Source organism: Ochotona curzoniae, unplaced genomic scaffold (assembly GCF_017591425.1).
Source record: "Ochotona curzoniae isolate NIBS_2020 unplaced genomic scaffold, NIBS_Ocur_1.0 scaffold_4701, whole genome shotgun sequence".
Classification (NCBI taxonomy): domain Eukaryota; kingdom Metazoa; phylum Chordata; class Mammalia; order Lagomorpha; family Ochotonidae; genus Ochotona; species Ochotona curzoniae.
In genome coordinates this window covers 42,617,248-42,634,197 of record NW_024467122.1, presented here as the reverse complement: position 1 = coordinate 42,634,197, position 16,950 = coordinate 42,617,248, and the positions used below count along the sequence as shown (strand labels likewise).

Here is a 16,950-nt window from a genome sequence, read left to right as displayed (position 1 = left end):
TTATTGCACTTACCATACATAGCTACAATTTACAGAAAATTATTTTGCTTTCTTTATTAGATAGTAACTTTCCTCAAAATAGGTAATAGACTGCTGTTCTCAGTCTTACATCCACTTAGTACAATCCCTAGTCCATAATAAATACTGGTTGAAAAGGGACAATAATGTGGGAATCGTTTTTACTGCTACTCTATGTGATCACCAAAGACAGACGCTACATGCTCGCGTACATACTTCTTACTGCGTAGATGAGTGTTCTATTCACCTATCACAGTCTTGTGTATTATTTACTGAATTGTAAAAGACTGAACTGGGGCCCAGTGTGGTAGCTTAATGGCTAAACTCCTAGCACATGCTGGTATATCACAGGATAACAGTACTTTTTTTTTTAAGATTTATTTATTTTTTTATTACAAAGTCAGATACACAGAGAGGAGGCGAGACAAAGAGGAAGATTTTCAGTCCAATGAGTCACTCCCCAAGTGAGCGCTACGGCCGATGCTATGCTGATCCAAAGCCAGGAACTTCCTTCAGGTCTCCCACACGGGGGCAGGGTCCCAAAACATTGGGCCGTCCTCGAATGTTTTCCCAGATCACAAGCAGGGAGCTGGATGGGAAGTGGAGCTGCCAGGATTAGAACCAGCGCCATATAGGATCCCGGTACGTGCAAGGCAAGGACTTTAGCTGCTAGGTCATGCTGCCGGGCCCAGGATAACAGTTCTAATCCCGGCAGCCCTGCTTCCCATCTAGCTCCCTGCTTGTGACCTGAGAAAGCAGTCAAGGACAGCCTGAAGCCTTAGTACCGTGCACCCGTGTGAGAGACTCAGAGAGGCTCCAGGCTCCTGGCCACAGATCAACTCAGCTCCGGCCACTGTGACCACTTGGGGTCAACAAATGGAAGATCTTCCTCTCTCTCCTCCTCTCTGTATATCCGACTTTGCAATCAAAATAAAATACATCTTTTAAAATAAAAGATTGCCAAAATATAAAAAATAAAAAAGAAAGACTGAACTGTATTAGAGTCTTAAGAGATGTAAAAATAGGGTCCAGCACCGTGGCCTAGCAGCTAAAGTTCTTGCCGAGATCCCATACGGGTGCTGGTTCTAATCCCGGTGGCCCTGCTTCCCATCAGCTCCCTTCCTGTGGCCTGGGAAAGCAGTCGAGGACGGCGCAAAGCCTTGGGAGCCTGCACCTGCGTGGGAGACCCAGAAGAGTGCCAGGCTCCTGGCTTCAGACTGGCACAGCACTGGCCTTTGCAGCCACTTGGGGAGTGAATCATCGGACAGAGAATATTTCTGTCTTTCCTCCTCTCTTTCTCTCTCTATATATCTGACTTTACAGTAGTAATAAAATAATCTTAAAAAAAAAGAGAGACAGATGTTGGGCCCAGCGCAATAGCATAGCAGTAGTGATTAACATCCTCACCTTGCACACACCGGGATCCCATATGGGTGCCAGTTCTAATCCCGGCAGCCCTGCTTCCCATCCAGCTCCCTGCCTGGCCCGGGAAGCAGTTGAGGACGGCCCAAAGCCTTGGGACGCTGCACCCACATGGGAGACCCAGAAGAGCTCCTAGCTCCTGGGTTCAGATTGGCTCAGCTCCAGCCGTTGCGGACGCTTGGGGAGTGAACCATTGGACGGAAGATCTTCCTCTCTGTCTCTTCTCCTCTGTATATCTGACTTTCCAATAAAAATAAATAAATCTTTAAAAAACATATGCCTCCCATTATTTTTTTTCTATATTCAGAAGAATGTTTTGACAACCACATATTCACAACATTTTTAAATTTCTTTCAAAAGTTCTATCTGTATTTAAAGTTTTCTAGGGAAATTTAAAATACAATAACATAACAATGTACAATCTATTATGGTGACAGATTTCCCAAATGTGTTAGGTCTTATTCTCTGTATTTAAAAAAAAAAAAAGCCTGAGTGAACTTGGTGGGAAAGACAAGGAACTGAATAGAACAGCTTTGATTCTTACAAAAATATGGAACGCTTCACGAATTTGCGTGTCATCCTTGCGCAGGGGCCATGCTAATCCTCTCTGTATCGTTCCAATTTTAGTATATGTGTTGCTGAAGCAAGCACTAGTTTTTAATACTATTACTATTTACAGCTTTGCTCACCTGAAAGGCAGAGTTACTGAGAGAAAGGGAGAGACACCGAGAGAGACATCTCCCACCCCTGGTTCACTCTCCAAACGGCTGCATAGGCTACAGCCGAGCCAGATGCAAGGCAGAAACCGGGAACTCCATCCTGGTCTCCTAGATGGCGTAGAGTTCCAAGCATCTGTCATCATATACTGCACATTAGTAGGAAGCTGGAGCAGAAGTGAGGCAGCTGGCATTTGAACAGACATTCACATGGGATGCCAGCTCTCACGCTGTGTCACAAGGCCTAACCTGCTATTTTGGGTTTTAATACTAATTTGAATTAAATAAATGATTATTAAGCAAATGGAAGAAATGTCAATCACGGTAAGAGCAAAAGCACTGCATAGAATTCAGGAGGCCTGTACTCCAGCTTTCAGCCTGCAGTCCTGCTGCACAGCCTGGGAGACAGCAGTGATGAGCCATGTATGACCCCTGGATCGTCTCCAGCTGCACACTTAGCCCTGCCCAGGATATGCTCCTGCAGACATTTGTGACTGTGAACCAACTAATCAGATCTCAGACTGTCTTCCTTTAAACAGAAACAAACAAACAAAACCAACTTTTTTTTAAAAAAAAGATTTATTTTTATTACTTTTTTTTATTGGAAAGGCGGATATACAGAGAGGAGAGACAGAGAGGAAGATCTTCCGTCCCATGATTCACTCCCCAAGTGAGCATAACGGCCGATACTATGCCGGTCCGAAGCCAGGAGCCTCTTCCGGGTCTCCCACGCGGGTGCAGGGTCCCAAAGCCTTGGGCCGTCCTCGACTGCTTTCCCAGGCCACAGGCAGGGAGCTGGATGGGAAGCGGGGCTGCCAGGATAGAACCGGCGCCCATATGGGATCCCGGGCGTGCAAGGCGAGGACCTTAACCACTGCGCCACCGCGCCGGGCCCAAAACCAACTTTTTAAGTGAGACACTCTGGAGACCAGCATGGTGGCACAGTGGGTTAAGCTACTGCTTGCAACACTGGCATTATACATCCAGCACCAGTTCAATCCCAGCAACCCAGCTTTCAATCCAACTGCCTGGGAAGTTAGCAGAAATCAATCCGAGTACCAAGATCCCTACTACAAATATATGGGAGAAAGGATGCAATTCCTGGCTTCTGGCTTTGGGCTGATCCAGATTTAGCTGTTGTGATCATTTGGAGAGTGAACCAGCAGATGAAGGATCTGACTGTCTCTCTTCCTCTTTCATTTTTCCTTTCAAATAAATAAATAAGTGCTTTTTTTTAAAGGTGACACTTTAAATATAAAATATTTCACATGCTTTCAGGCATTTATTTAGGTAATGCAAAGTCTCCTATCCACTCTGTTTCCATAACTCAATTTCCAGAAGCATCTACTTTTAACTGCTTGTTATCTTTTTTTTTTTAAAGATTTATTTATTTATTGGAAAGTCAGATATACAGAGAGGAGGAAAGACAGAGAGGAAGATCTTCCGTCCGATGATTCATTCCTGAAGTGACCGCAACAGCTGATGCTATACCGATCTGAAGCCAGGAGCCTCTTCCGGGTCTCCCATGCGGGTGCAGGGTCCCAAAGCTTTGGGCCGTCCTCGACTGCTTTCCCAGGCCACAGGCAGGGAGCTGATGGGAAGCGGGGGCTGCCGGGATTAGAACCAGCGCCCGTATGGGATCCCGGGCGTGCAAGGCGAGGTGAGGACCTTAACCACTTGCGCCACCGCGCCGGGCCCAAAAAGCCCCATGTTTGTTTGATATAATGTGAGACAAATGATAACAAAAAATACTTCTGACAGCAAGTTTCTCTATGGGAAGAAATGTGGGAGGAATGAGAATTGTAGGGAAAGGAGAATCATATCAATATTAGAACCACAGAAGTATGTAGAAAAGATTTTTTAAAAAATCACATGATTGTATTGCTTCTCGGCCTTTTGGCTAAGATCAAGTGTAAAATCACATGACTATAAACACTAAAATAGTAAACAATTCATAAATACACTGTGAGCTAAAGGAGAGAGTTAACTGTAGAAAGGCAGTTGTTTTTCTGTACTTAATGCACCCAGAGACAGATGGAGATCAACATCAAATGCTTGATTTTCTTAATAGCAGCATCCTTCATATGTGACCCTGTAGCCTTAACAAGGACACTCACATAATATGAGCCAAAGGTGAACTAAGTATATGTATGATCAGTTACCTCTAATGGTTAGGGAAATTTATCACAGGATGATAACCTTCCTAAGAATATTTTTAAAGATTTATTTTGAAAGAAAGAGTCACAGAGACATGAGAAAGAGAGGGAGAAAGAGAAATGAGGGCCGGGTTGGTGGGGGGTGGGGGGAGGTAGGCAGAGAGGGGACAGGAGATCTTCCAGTGTCCGGTTCACTCCCCAGAGAGCCACAGCAGCCGGCCCGGGCCAGGAGCTTCATCCAGGTCTCCATACGAGTGGCAGGGACACTTGGGCCAAACTCTTGGGCCATTTTCTGCTGCTTTTACCTGACCCTTTCCAGGGTGGAGCAGCCAGGACACGAACTGGAGCCACATAGGATGCCAGTGCTGCAGGTGGCAGTCTCACCTGCTACAATTAGACTCCATCCTAAGAACTTTTTTTTTAAAGAAACTAAGAGAAATGGTAGCTCCCTGGCAAAGCAGAAAGATATTCTCAAAGAGGGAAATGCTGACTAGGGGCTGAGTTGTCAATTTCCTCTTCTCATCTCCTCACTATAGAACATTTAGTTACTTAAGGGGCCCATAGGGTGAAGCCTGGGTTAGTCTGCTGCACTAAACGGCAGGATCAGAGTGCTGGTTTGAGTTCCAGCTTCAGTCTTGGCTGTTCTGCTTCTGATCTCCAGCTTCCTGCTAATGTGTACTCTTGGGGGCTAGAAAATGGTTCAAGTTCTTGGGCCCCTGCTGCGCCTTTGAAAGACTAGAAATAGTTCCTGGCTTCTGGCTTTGTCCTGGCTCTGAACCAGCTGCAGAGGCCATTTGGGGAGTGATGGAAGACCTCTCTTTGCATTTCAAACAAATACAAATAAACTGAGAGAAATAAAATAAACATTAAATAAGAAAGGGATAGAGAGCCCAGCTTTAACTTCACACTCGTGTAAACACAAAGGTTGACCCAGACATGACCCAACCCAACAACCTCTTACCCTTATGGCATAAAACTAGACCTGCAGACTGTAAAGAATGCTTGAAAACACGGCAATCTAGACAAGGATCCTGTTTTTCAAGTCTGACACATTACCGGTGCAAGTCCATTTTTTAAGGGAGCAAAAACACAATTCCATAACACTAAGTCACAAGTCAAACAATACTCAGCTAAGTTACCCAGTGACAACTACAATACGAAAAAATTCACATTGGTTTGAGTTTACCATGTTTGTTTTACAAAAAAAAAAAAAAACCTAGGTGCAGAATGGTGAACAAAAGCTAAAAATCTAGTATCTAGAATTAATTTGGAAGAACAGGAAATGGTAAATTATTTTTTATACTGTACTATGATTTTAACATAATATACATAACAATGTATGTTTATTCAGGAAGCTGAAAACAGCTCAGAAACAAACCAATTCTATCTCCATAAAAGAAGAAATGATGAGTCAAGCCTGAGTGAACTCTGGAACTATGAACTCAGCAGGTCCAGCATGTCTTGCAGACATGAAAAACACAAACAGAATTAAGGAACTAAAATCACTGAGCCCTCCTGAACCCTCTGGGTTAGGAGGAATGGTATTTCCTGACACCGGAAAATGTTAAGTCAGCTTCACTTTCACAAGAAAGTAGCTGAGGCTAGAAGGGCGGGCAAACACCATTCTGAGAGTCTCACTCTTCAGGGCCAACCCGCACAACTAGACAGTCTCCATTAGTTAGAAGACAGCATGGAACGAAATACATGAAGTAGGACAGCAGATCTGAAACACCAGTGCCATCCCACCTCTCTCCGCTGGATCCCATGAAGACTCCTCAGCAGGCCGACTCTAACAGCTTTCACACCTGCAAGTCTGCGGGGCTCCTGGGAGCCAGGGGTGGGCTCGGCTACTTTCTGAGCCAAAACCTTCAGGAAATTCCTCAAGATACCCTCAAAGTTCAAGGTGAAGGAGTCCCGTGGCCCTCAAAGTCCCTTCAGCACTCCACCATTCAGCAGCTTCACACCTTGTGGATCCACTTGGTGGATCCACTGTCCATCCACCAAGAGCTTAGCTCCTGGTGCCACTGTCTCTGTAAAAGTACAGATGCTCAAAAAGCAACTTTGCAACGCACCTCCAAAGTCTCCGAGGGAAAGCTATTTGGGGTATGGCCAGAAACGCCTCATTTCACGCGTCTAAAGGGCTGCCTAGGGAACAGAGCCCACTCACAGACTTCTCCAGCTGAAAAATTCACGAATGTGTGGAGATTCACCAAAGTCCTCAATTCAGTCTTAGGAGACAAAAACGAGGAAGCCCATACACACACTCTGCTCTCCTTCTTGCCACACAGCTTCCTGTACCCCGATTAACACCACGGCTACCCAGGGCACAGACCACTATTTCAACAGGTTCCAAGACTTGGGGAGACTTGCCTTGGGCAAACAGCAGCCCAGGGGCTCGCGCTGCAGCAGCCAAAGCCCAGCATATCCTCTGATGGCACTGTTACTTACCGTCGGTAACATCCTGGGGGTTAGTCCTGTCACTGGCTGGATCCAGGGCAACAGTGGCCAGAGAAGTGGTGGCTCCCGACATCTCACTCATGGGCTCGCTCCGACTGGTTTCAGGCACGCTTTCCCGGGAGCTAAACCGTACCCGGGAACTGGATCGAGAACTGAGGTCCGGGCTGGTGTCCGACAAGCCCGGAATGTCATCGATCTTCGTTGGTGTCACCATGAACCGAACTGAAGCCATCTTGGTGGTCGTTTCCGGAGGATGCATTTTCCTTTCTTACTTTGAAGAACAAAAGAGGAAAAACCTCACAAGAATTTTGCTCCTACACTAGCTACTTTTGATGACAAAAATAGAAAACTTAAAAAAGAGAAAAACCAACCCTCAATCACCTTCACACCACAGAGCCCCAAATAAGAATCCTATTAAGTATTCAAGCCAATTGTCTTAAAAAGTGCAACCCCAATAGCTAAGACTTTTTTTTTTTCCTTTTGAGAAAAAAAAACAAACAAATACTGAAACGATCCCAATGTCAAGTAGCCTTGATCCTTCCTTAGCACGACCTAGCTGTCTCCCCTGGCCCGGGGCTGGGGACACAGGGCCATGGCCTCAGAGCAGCTGCAGAAACCCCGCCGCCCTCCGCCCCAGTTCCTTCCGAGGTAGGCAGTCCTGGATCTGCCGAGTGTTCCCCAGTTCTAAGCAGAGCAGGGAGGATGCAAGCCCACCCTTTTACCGGGTGAATAGAGCGTGGATCGGATTGCGAAAAGGTGTACACCCGGCCACCTGTTGTGTATCAGGTGAACACCCCACAGGTCTGGCTGGGAGGAGGAGTGTGCAGAGCCACCCGGTGTTTTGGAGGTCGATAATCCACTTGGGTCTGGTGGGAGAGGTGCACATGCATAACGGGAAAAATAACCGACACTACTGGATGGAGGAGAACGGGAGGAGGAGGCTGCGACGGCGGAGCCGATTCGTGCCTCGGGGAGGTCTGCGGGGGTGGCGCGCCCGCTCTTCTGGCAGAGAGAGGTCCCCGGGATCAGGCGGCAGGCGGCTAGCCGGTCAGGACAGCTCCGACTGCAGCTCGGGGGTCGTGGCAGGTCGCAGCTAGTCCGCTGAGCCCACGGCCGGCTCGCTGGGTGCTCCGGCGCGTGACAGAGCGGGCCACCCCGTTTCTCCGGGAGGCGCCTTCTGCCCGACCCCGGCCCGGGCGCAGGTCTTCCCAGGGGTCCCGGCTGAGGAGACGGCCCAGCACGCCGGCCCCGACCGGGCAGGAGCGGGGGGCGGAGGAGGTCGCAGGTGCGGGATCCGGCGCCAGCTGAGGCGGGTGCGCGCGCAGCTGTTGTTTACTAGCCGGTAACTGTTTCCGAGCCGCGGCGCGCGCTCGGGATGCCGGGGAGAGCGGCCGTTACGTGACCTCGCCGCCCCCCGCGCCGGGCCCGGCGGGCTCTGTCCGCGCCGCCGCAGCCCTCCCCTTCCCGCCCCGCTCGTTCCTCATTCGAGGTCAACCGTCCGAAGAGAGGCCTCGGGGAGCAGTGGGAGGGCGGCCCCGCACGGCGGGCGCCCCGCCCAGCCTCTGCAGCCGGCGGCGAGAGAGGACAGCGCGTCTGCGCTCGCCGGAGGCCGCGGCGGGCCAGGAGCACGACGGGAATTGTAGTCCGCTGCGGGGCCAGACCTGCGCGCTCCCCAGAAAACATGCTTCCCTGCTGGGATGGGCTGTGTTGGCCAAACGCTCTCGGGGAGCAGGCGGTGCCTCTTTCCCTCAGAACCTGGAGATCTATTTCCTTCTAACCAGGGATGCTTAAAAAAAAAAGCTCCCAGTTCCATATACTTAGGTATGACCCTCTGGGTAATCTTTATGTAGAGATTTAGCTTGAAGCTCCATTCCCTTAAAGGTATACTTTTTTTTTTGCCACACATGCCTTTTCCCTTCTTTTTGTCCTTTTAAAAACTGCTGTGCTTACTTGCTAGTCTAACTGTAAGTTCCAGTAAAGAAACTGCTTTTACTTTTATGCATACCCTCAATATTTTCCTTACTATAATTTATTGTCATTAGAATATTTTTAGTATTTATTTAATGGATGAACAAATGTTCAATAAATTTTTGTTCAGCATATTTCACTACGTATATATTTTGAAATCAGAGGCAGATCTGCTGGCTCATTCCCCAGATGGCCATTTAAGGAAGCCAGAACCAGGAGTTCCTTCTGTATCCCCCGTTGGGCAGGTCCAGGACTTGGGCTGTCTTCCGCTGGTTTCCCAGGCCATTCCGTCAGAAATGGAGCAACTTGGATGTGAACTGGCACCCATACGAGATGCTGGCATTGCAGGTAATGTAGCTGCTTCAAACCCTATGTCCCAAGTCCAGCCTCTCTGCCCATCAAAGTTTTCTGAAATGTTTCTATAGTAAATCAGGGCATCTACATTCAACCCCTGGGCCCTGAAACCAGCATCCTGCTTCTCACAAGTGGCAGTGTCTAAGCATCATCCCCCAGCAATATATTAAGAGCTGTATTTAAGGCTCAAGCCAATACATTCCCTTCTATCAACTGACAAAGTTCAGTTCTGGTCACAAAATGAGAAACTCTCATACACATAAAAATCTCTTCAAGCTTAACTTTTCTTTAAAAATTGCTATAGGGCCGGCATGGGTCAGGCTAAGCCTCTGCCTTGACACCAGAGTCCCTTACAGGCACCAGTTCATGTCCCAGCTGCTCTGCTTCCCATTCAGGAAGCTCTCTGCTTGTGGCCTGAGAGGGCAGCAGAGGAGGATGGCATAGGGCCTTGGGACCATGCACTCCTATTGGAGACCCAGAAGAAGCTCCTGATGTCTGGGTTGTGATCCAGCCTATCTCCAATTGTTACGGCCATTTTAGGGAAGAGGAGCAGCAGATGGAAAAGCCCTAATTTGGAGCATGACAAAAGAGAAAGACACCTTGTGTCTGCTGGTTCATTCTCCACATGGCTACAACAGTCAGGTCTGGGCCAGAAAAAAGCCTAGAAGCCGTAACTCCATCCTAGTCTCCCACACCCGGGGCAGGGGCCTAAGCATTTGGACCATCATCTGTTGCTTTATCCAGCACATTCACTCACATCCTCAGGATGCTGGATCAGAAGCAGCACAGCAGTGGGGACTTAGCTGGCAGTACTAAGTAGGCCCCTACAGCCTGGGATTCCTGAGCTAGGCTCACGGTTTTGAGGAAGACATTTTCAGAAGATCATCTTTTTCTCTTGGGCAAGCTGCCATGTATTCAAACTTTGCTCTCCTTTATGAAGAACTGCTGGACCGGTTGGATGAACTGCATGGGATGCTTGTGACACATCTGAGTGTTTGGGTCCTTCTCCCGGGTCTGCTTTCCATGTCAGTTTCCTACTGAAAGGCAGGAGGTGTTGGCCCAAGCAGCAGGAGTCCCAGGCTCCTGACTTCAACCCAGCTATTCCAGCGATTTGTGCAGTGAATCAGTGGATGGGATCTGTCTCAAATGAACAATAAAAGAAAAAAATGGATTTTTACAACATTCAATTTTGGTTTCCTACCATAATGTGTTTGAAATCATTTATATATATCGCCTAATTCTAATGTATTATTTCTTAAGACCTCTCATCTTGTCTCCTAGCACTAATTAAATTATGACTCATATGTTCATATTCAGGCAAATTCTTAAGGAAAAAGTCCTGGGAATACTAATGCAAATATGCCTTTTTTCCTCTATATTAATGAAAAAGACCTCCAGGTTTCTGGAGTGCCAGTGCTGAAGGACAGAAGGTTAAGCCACCATCTACAGTGGCCACATCCTATATGGGCTCTAATTTCAGTTCTGTTCCTCTACTTCCAATCCAGCTCCCTGTTGATGTGCCCGGGAAATCAGTAGACCATGGTCTAAGAGTGTGGGTTCCTGCACCCATGAGGGGGACCCAGAAAAAGCTCCTGGCTTCCATGGAAGCTTTGCAGCCATTTAGGCAGTAAACCAGCAGATGCAAGGCTTCTCTCTGTAATTGGGCCTTTCAAATAAAATCTTTTTAAAAATATGTATGTATTTTTATTGGAAAGTCAGACATATATGGAGAGGAGGAGAGACAGGAAGATATTTCATCTGAGATTCACTCCCCAAGTGGCTGCAATGGCTGGTGCTACGCCGATCCGAAGCCAGGAGCCTGGAGCTCTTCTGGGTCTCCCACACAGGTGCAAGATCCCAAGGCTTTGGGCTTTGGGCCGTCCTCAACTGCAGGGAACTGGATGGGAAGTGGAGCTGCCGGGATTAGAACCGGCACGCATTTGGGATCTTGGTGCATTCAAAGTGAGGCATTTAGCTGCTAAGCCACCACACCAGGTCCCAAATAAAATCTTAAAAAAAAAAAAAATAAAATAAGGGTTTTTTCGGGCCTGGCCTGGTGGTCTAGCAGCTAAAGTCCTTGCCAGGATCCCATATGGGTACCAGTTCTAATTCCAGTAGTCCCACTTCCTATCCAGCTCCCTGCTTGTGGCCTGGGAAAACAGTGGAGGACGGCCCAAAGCCTTGGGCTCCTGCACCTGCGTGGGAGACCCGGAAGAGCTTCTGGCTCCTGGCTTTGGATCGGCACAACACTGACCGTTGCAGTCATTTGAGTAGTGAATCATCAGACGGAAGATATTTCTGTTTCTCCTCCTCTCTCTATATATCTGATTTTGCAATAAAATAAATCAATCTTTTTTTTAAAAAAGTCTTTTCATTTTAGTCATGCAGCTGGTAACATGGAAAATGCTAATCCTTTTTGCTTTTTGTAAAATATAAAAATAGATTCAACTTGGGTCCAGCATTGGAAAATGCGCCTGGGAAAGCAGAGGAAGATGGACCAAGCACCTTCCGGGGAAACCCAGCTGGAGTTCCAGGTTCCTGGCTCAGCCCTTGCCATTGTAAGGTCACTTGGAGAGTAAATCAATGAATGGAAGATCTCTGTAACTCTGCCTTTCAATAAGTAATAAAGAAGAAAGGAATGGATTCAACTTAAAAAAGTGGACTTTACTTACTGACTTTGGGACTTGGGAAACTTCAATAACAAATCCTTTTTGCTAGTTATTTGAAAATTCTTATATTTTTGGGGAAGGTCTGCAGAGCACATTTGGTACCATAGCAGAGAATGGAGAACAGAACATAGGGACAACTACCCCAGTCAAACGTTCACAGCAAATATCTGGGTGGATGGAGTCTACAGGGTCGACTGTGTTAGCCAACGGACATTGGAAGGGATTCCTCACCCACAGATCGGTGAGATCAACAGCATTTCACAACTATCACATCCACCTGGGCAGAATGCTTGGTGCGTACGCCACTTTGTGACCCTGGGTTGATAATGGGTGGCCTTTCCCCATCCTCGGGTACTGGGATGGTTGTGGGGCTGTCACTCCCCATACACACACACACCCCTCAGAAATGGAAAGAAGAAATAGAAAGCTTGGAAGTAAGAAAAAAATTTTCAAATATCACCTTTTCAGTCATTATTATAACTCTTAAGAAATCCTCACAGCACCTAGCATAGCTCAGTGGCTAAACCCTTGCTTTGCAAGAGCTGCATCCCATTTGGTGCCAGGTCATGTCCTGGCTGCTCTACCTCACACCCAGCTCCCTGCTTGTGGCCTGGGAAAGCAGTAGAGGACAACCCAAAGCCTTGGGACCCTGTACCCACGTGGGAGACCTGGAAGAAGCTCTTGGCTCCTGGCTTCAGATCAGCTCAGCTCCAGCCATTGCAACCACTTAGGGAGAGAACCAGCAGACAGATGTTTCTCTCTCTTCTCTATAGATGTATCTTTCTAATAAAAATAAACAAATCTTTAAAAAAAAAATCCTTCTAGTACCAGGCCAGTGTTATGACACAGAGGGTTAAAGTGCCACTTGCAACATTGGCACTCCAGTACCAGTTTCAAGTTCCAGCTATTTGGCCTTCTGTGCCGGCTCCATGCTAATGTAAATTGGAAGGCAGAAGCAGATGGCCCAAATGACTGGACTCCTGCCACTCTCAGGAAGGGACGGACTAATGGCCTGGCCCAGCCCTATATTTTGCAGCCACTTGGGGAATGAACCAGCAGATGGAAAAATTGTTTTTCAAATAAATAAAGCTAAAAGCTAGAAATAAGGTAACTGGGAAACAGCATTAACTTGATAAAAAGGAAGAAGCCAGCTGGCATCTCTTGGATGCCTGTATGCTGTATTTTACCATTCCGCCTCTAACCCCTATAATATCAAGGAATTAGATTAAAAATAACTCATGATTTTTCCATGAGAAATGCAAGTCTTAAGAAACATCTCCCAGGGGATCCGGCAGGCATTGGGTCACCTGGCCCATGTTTTTGGGCCAGCCCGTGAGGTGGATGCTGGGCTTGTTTGGGCCCACCTATGAATGAAAAAGGCAGATCAGTGGATACAGACCCTGATGCACATGGAGAATATGGCAGCTCACTGGGTACCAGAGCAGAGGAAGAACTGATCAAATTGGAAAACTACCCCAGCCAAACGATGACAGCAAAAATTCAGGTGAATGGAGACTTAAGGTCAACTATGTCAGCCAATGGACACTGGGAGGGCTGCCTCACCCTTGGAGTGACAACAGCATTTCAGAACTATCCAAACTACTTGGTCAGAAGTACCACATCAGGACCCTGGGTTGATATTGGGTGGTGGTTCCCCAGCCCAGGTCATTTGGGAGGCTGGATGTGGCTTCCCCCTTAATCTCTCCCCTTCCCCCAGAGACAAGAAGAAACAGAAAATTTGGAAATAATGATTTCATCCACTTTTCCCTAACCCTCAATCCTTCCCACCCTGATCACCCATGTAAATGTTAGATTTGCTGACCACCCATGTAAGAGAAATATCAGCCGAACATATGAAAGAATGCAAAAGATCTTTACTTAGGGAACCATGCTCTTGGGGTTTTCTCCTGCATAGTGGAAAGACAAACGTGCAGAGGAGGGCTGCGAAGGATTAAGAAAGGTGAGAGAAAAAGCAGGCAAGGGCTTTTAAACCCCTCCTGATGCAGAAGCTGAAGCGGGGTCGCTTTGATCCTATTAGGTAGAGTGTTGGCCTGAGCTTGTCATTGGTCCACAAAGGCTTTGCTGCCCTCGTGACGTGATGGATCCCTACTGCCCCTTCAGGACCCGGCCCGAGTGACCTGTCGGGTCTGATGCAAACTCTGCCCAACTGCCGTAACCGCAGCAAACACCAGTAATCATCATCAAAAATTAATAATAATAAAAAATCTCCCAGGGCCAGAGCAATGGCTGCACTGGCTTGTCCTCCCCCTTCCAGCACAGGGATTCCATATGGGCACCAGTTCCTGTCCTGGCTACTCCTCTTCCCATCCAGCTACCTGCCTGCGGCCTGGGAGGGCAGTCAAGGATGGCCCAAAGCCTTGGGACCCTGCACCAGATGGTAGACATGGAAGAAGCTCCTGGCTCCTGGCTTCGGATCAGCTCAGCTCCAGAGCTCCAGCTCTTGCAGACACTTGGGAAGTGAACCAGTGGATGGAAGATTTTTCTGTCTCTGCTTCTTTCCCTAAAATCAGTCTTTCTCCCAGGTTTGGTTTGGGGTACAGTGAGTTAAGCTACTGGGACCCAAAACCTAAATCTGAGAGTAGGCTGGAATCCTGCTACTCCACTACAGATCTAGTTTCCTGCCGATTATACTGGGAGGCAGATGATGACGCCAAGTGATTGGGCTCTTACATACATCAGGGCTTCTGACCTCAGCTCAGCTCAGCTCAGCACAGGTTGTGGGTATCTGGGGAACAAACCAGTGGATGAAAGACCTTTCTCTCTGTTGCCCTGTCAAAAAGTAAACATTGAAAAATCAACAAAACCCTGGGGATCAGTATGGTGATTTAACAGGCTAATCCTCCACCTGAAGGTGCCAGTATCCAATATGGGCATTGGTTCTAGTTCCAGCTACTCCAGTTCCCATCCAGCTCCTTGCTTATGGCCTTGCAAAGCAGCTCAAGCTTTTAGACCCTGCACCCACACAGGAGACCCAGAAGAAGCTCCTGCCTTCAGATTGGCTCAGCTCTGGCCATTGTGGCCATTTGGAGAATGAACTAGCAGATCTCATTCTGGATCCGGCGCAGTGGCCTAGCAGCTAAAGTCTTTGCCTTGAACTCGCCAGAATCCTACATGGGTGCCGGTTCTAATCCCGGCAGCTCCACTTCCCATCCAGCTCCTTGCTTGTGGCCTGGGACAGCAGTCGAGGACAGCGCAAAGCTTTGGGACCCTGTGCCCGTGTGGGAGACCCAGAAGCAGTTCCTGGTCCCCGGCTTCGGATCGGTGCAGCACTGGCCGTTGCAATAGTCACTTGGTGAGTGAATCATGAGACAGAAGATCTTCCTCTCTGTCTCTCCTCCTCTCTGTATATCTGACTTTGCAATAAAAATAAACAAATCTTGAAAAAAATCTCATTCTGTCCCTTCTTACTGTAAACCTACTTTCCAAATAAAAGTAGTTCTTAAAAAAGCTGTAACAGGGCCCGGCGCGATGGCGCAGTGGTTAAGGTCCTCGCCTCGCACGCCCAGGATCCCATATGGGCGCCGGTTCTAATTCCTGCAGCTCGCTTCCCATCCAGCTCCCTGCTTGTGGCCTGGGAAGGTAGTCGAGGATGGCCCAAAGCTTTGGGACCCTGCACCTGCGTGGAGACCCGGAAGAGGCTCCTGGCTTCAGATAGGCACAGCTCTGGCCGTTGCGGCCACCTGGAGAGTGAATCATCGGACGGAGGATCTTCCTCTCTGTCTCTCCTCTCTGTATATCCGCCTTTCCAATAAAAATAAAATAAATCTTAGAAAAAAAAAGCCCTAACAGTAGTATGAAAAACAACTTAAGTTCCTATGTGAATTTTAAGTCTGGGAATATTTCTAGAGGAGTAATGAATATGCATAAACCCATTTGATTCACAAGGTTGGACATACTATAATTCCACTTCATGTTATATAAATAGTATTACTTAAACAGATGGGAGACAAATGAGAAATTGGGAGGACTAATCAGGTTAAGTGACTTTACCAAAGCTACTCAAAGAGCAGCTGTGTCCCGACTTCATTCCATGGTACGAGCCATTTTCCCAAGGAAGACCAGTTACTTGTGCCAAGAGGTATTTCTCAGCAAACGCTGATGGTCGTGGAAGAAACTCAACCTCTTCCCCATAATCCCTTCCTCCTGGCTTTAGAAACAAAAGGGCTGCTCCACTTCTTATCTAGCTTCCCGCTCCTGTGTCTGGGGGAGCAGGGGAGGGCGGTCCAGGTGCCTGACCCCTGCCACCCACCTGGGACACCCATCAGGAGCCCGTGTCACCACAGGGAGGAGCGAACCAGCGGCTGCAAGGTCTCCCACCAACCCTTCAAACAAAAACCGACTACTATGCTTTCCTCCAACACACACACCAAGCGAGACCTCTCATTTCCCACTTCACTCACAATCCGACAGGATTCCACCAGCTTTCTTTGGGGCGGATGCTACCATGCTAGTCTCACACTAGCATGATCAGAGACCAAGACAGAGACCGAACTCCGAAGAAGGCTTCACGGCTCAGGGAGGAGATGGGGGCATTGGTTTTATTTATTTTGCACAGAGTCCGGGAGGAGCTGCGGGAGGTGGAGGACACATGGTCTCGGGGAGCCCTCAGAGCACAGGCCGCGGCTGCTGGGTCATGAGCACCTTGAAGCGCTTCTTGATGGTGATGCGGTGGCGCGAGTACTTGTCGTCGGGGGAGAAGCGAGCAGGATGGGCTGAGCAGGTCTGCTGTCCCAGAGGGTCAAACTTCTGCTCGAGGAAGAGAGAAACCGAACTCAGCACCCCCGCGACGGGACCGGGATCCTCTTCCGGGGGACCCGCCCCAATCGCTCCACCTCCCCCACACACACACTCCCCAGCCTCGCCTCTTCTCACCTTGAGCGTATACACGCGCTCTCCATCCTCGTTGAGATAATACTGCAGAAACATGACCACCGGGTTCTGGATGCTTCGAAGCTCTCCCCAGCTCCTCCGCCGGCCGCGTCGCGTGCGCTCCTCCGCTTCCTTCCGGCGGGAGCCTGACGTCTGTGTGAGGCATGCTGGGAAATGTAGTCCTCGTTTCCTCCTCCCGCGGCCAGAAGGGAGCGCGCTGGGGCAGGGGCTGGGCCTGGGACGCCACTTGTAACACAGTTGCACAGCTCTGGCCTGGGGGCCGTTGGAGGACACGTGAAG

General features: G+C 48.5%; 2 protein-coding genes and 1 non-coding gene across 4 annotated transcripts in view; all 3 read right to left on the bottom strand.

Annotated features, from left to right (window-relative positions):
• The window catches only part of SLC12A6 (solute carrier family 12 member 6), a 120,589-nt gene extending 112,353 nt beyond the window's left edge, over positions 1-8,236 (bottom strand). For both annotated transcript variants that reach the window (XM_040969631.1, XM_040969632.1), the window contains exon 1: positions 6,761-8,236. In XM_040969631.1, the coding sequence (XP_040825565.1) occupies positions 6,761-7,028 (268 nt within the window). In that variant the 5' untranslated portion in view covers positions 7,029-8,236. The remainder of the gene's footprint in view (positions 1-6,760) is intronic.
• Positions 1,985-2,091, bottom strand: LOC121149525. The gene has a single exon (XR_005882685.1). It is a non-coding gene; the product is annotated as a U6 spliceosomal RNA (small nuclear RNA).
• Positions 8,237-16,293: 8,057 nt separating the features above from the next.
• NOP10 (NOP10 ribonucleoprotein) lies at positions 16,294-16,807 on the bottom strand. The gene is made up of 2 exons (XM_040969017.1): positions 16,654-16,807; positions 16,294-16,527 (listed from the first exon to the last, which is right to left on the bottom strand). Exons 1-2 carry the CDS (start codon positions 16,705-16,707, stop codon positions 16,387-16,389), a joined length of 195 nt encoding a protein of 64 aa, XP_040824951.1. The 5' UTR covers positions 16,708-16,807; the 3' UTR covers positions 16,294-16,386.
• Positions 16,808-16,950: the final 143 nt, after the last annotated feature.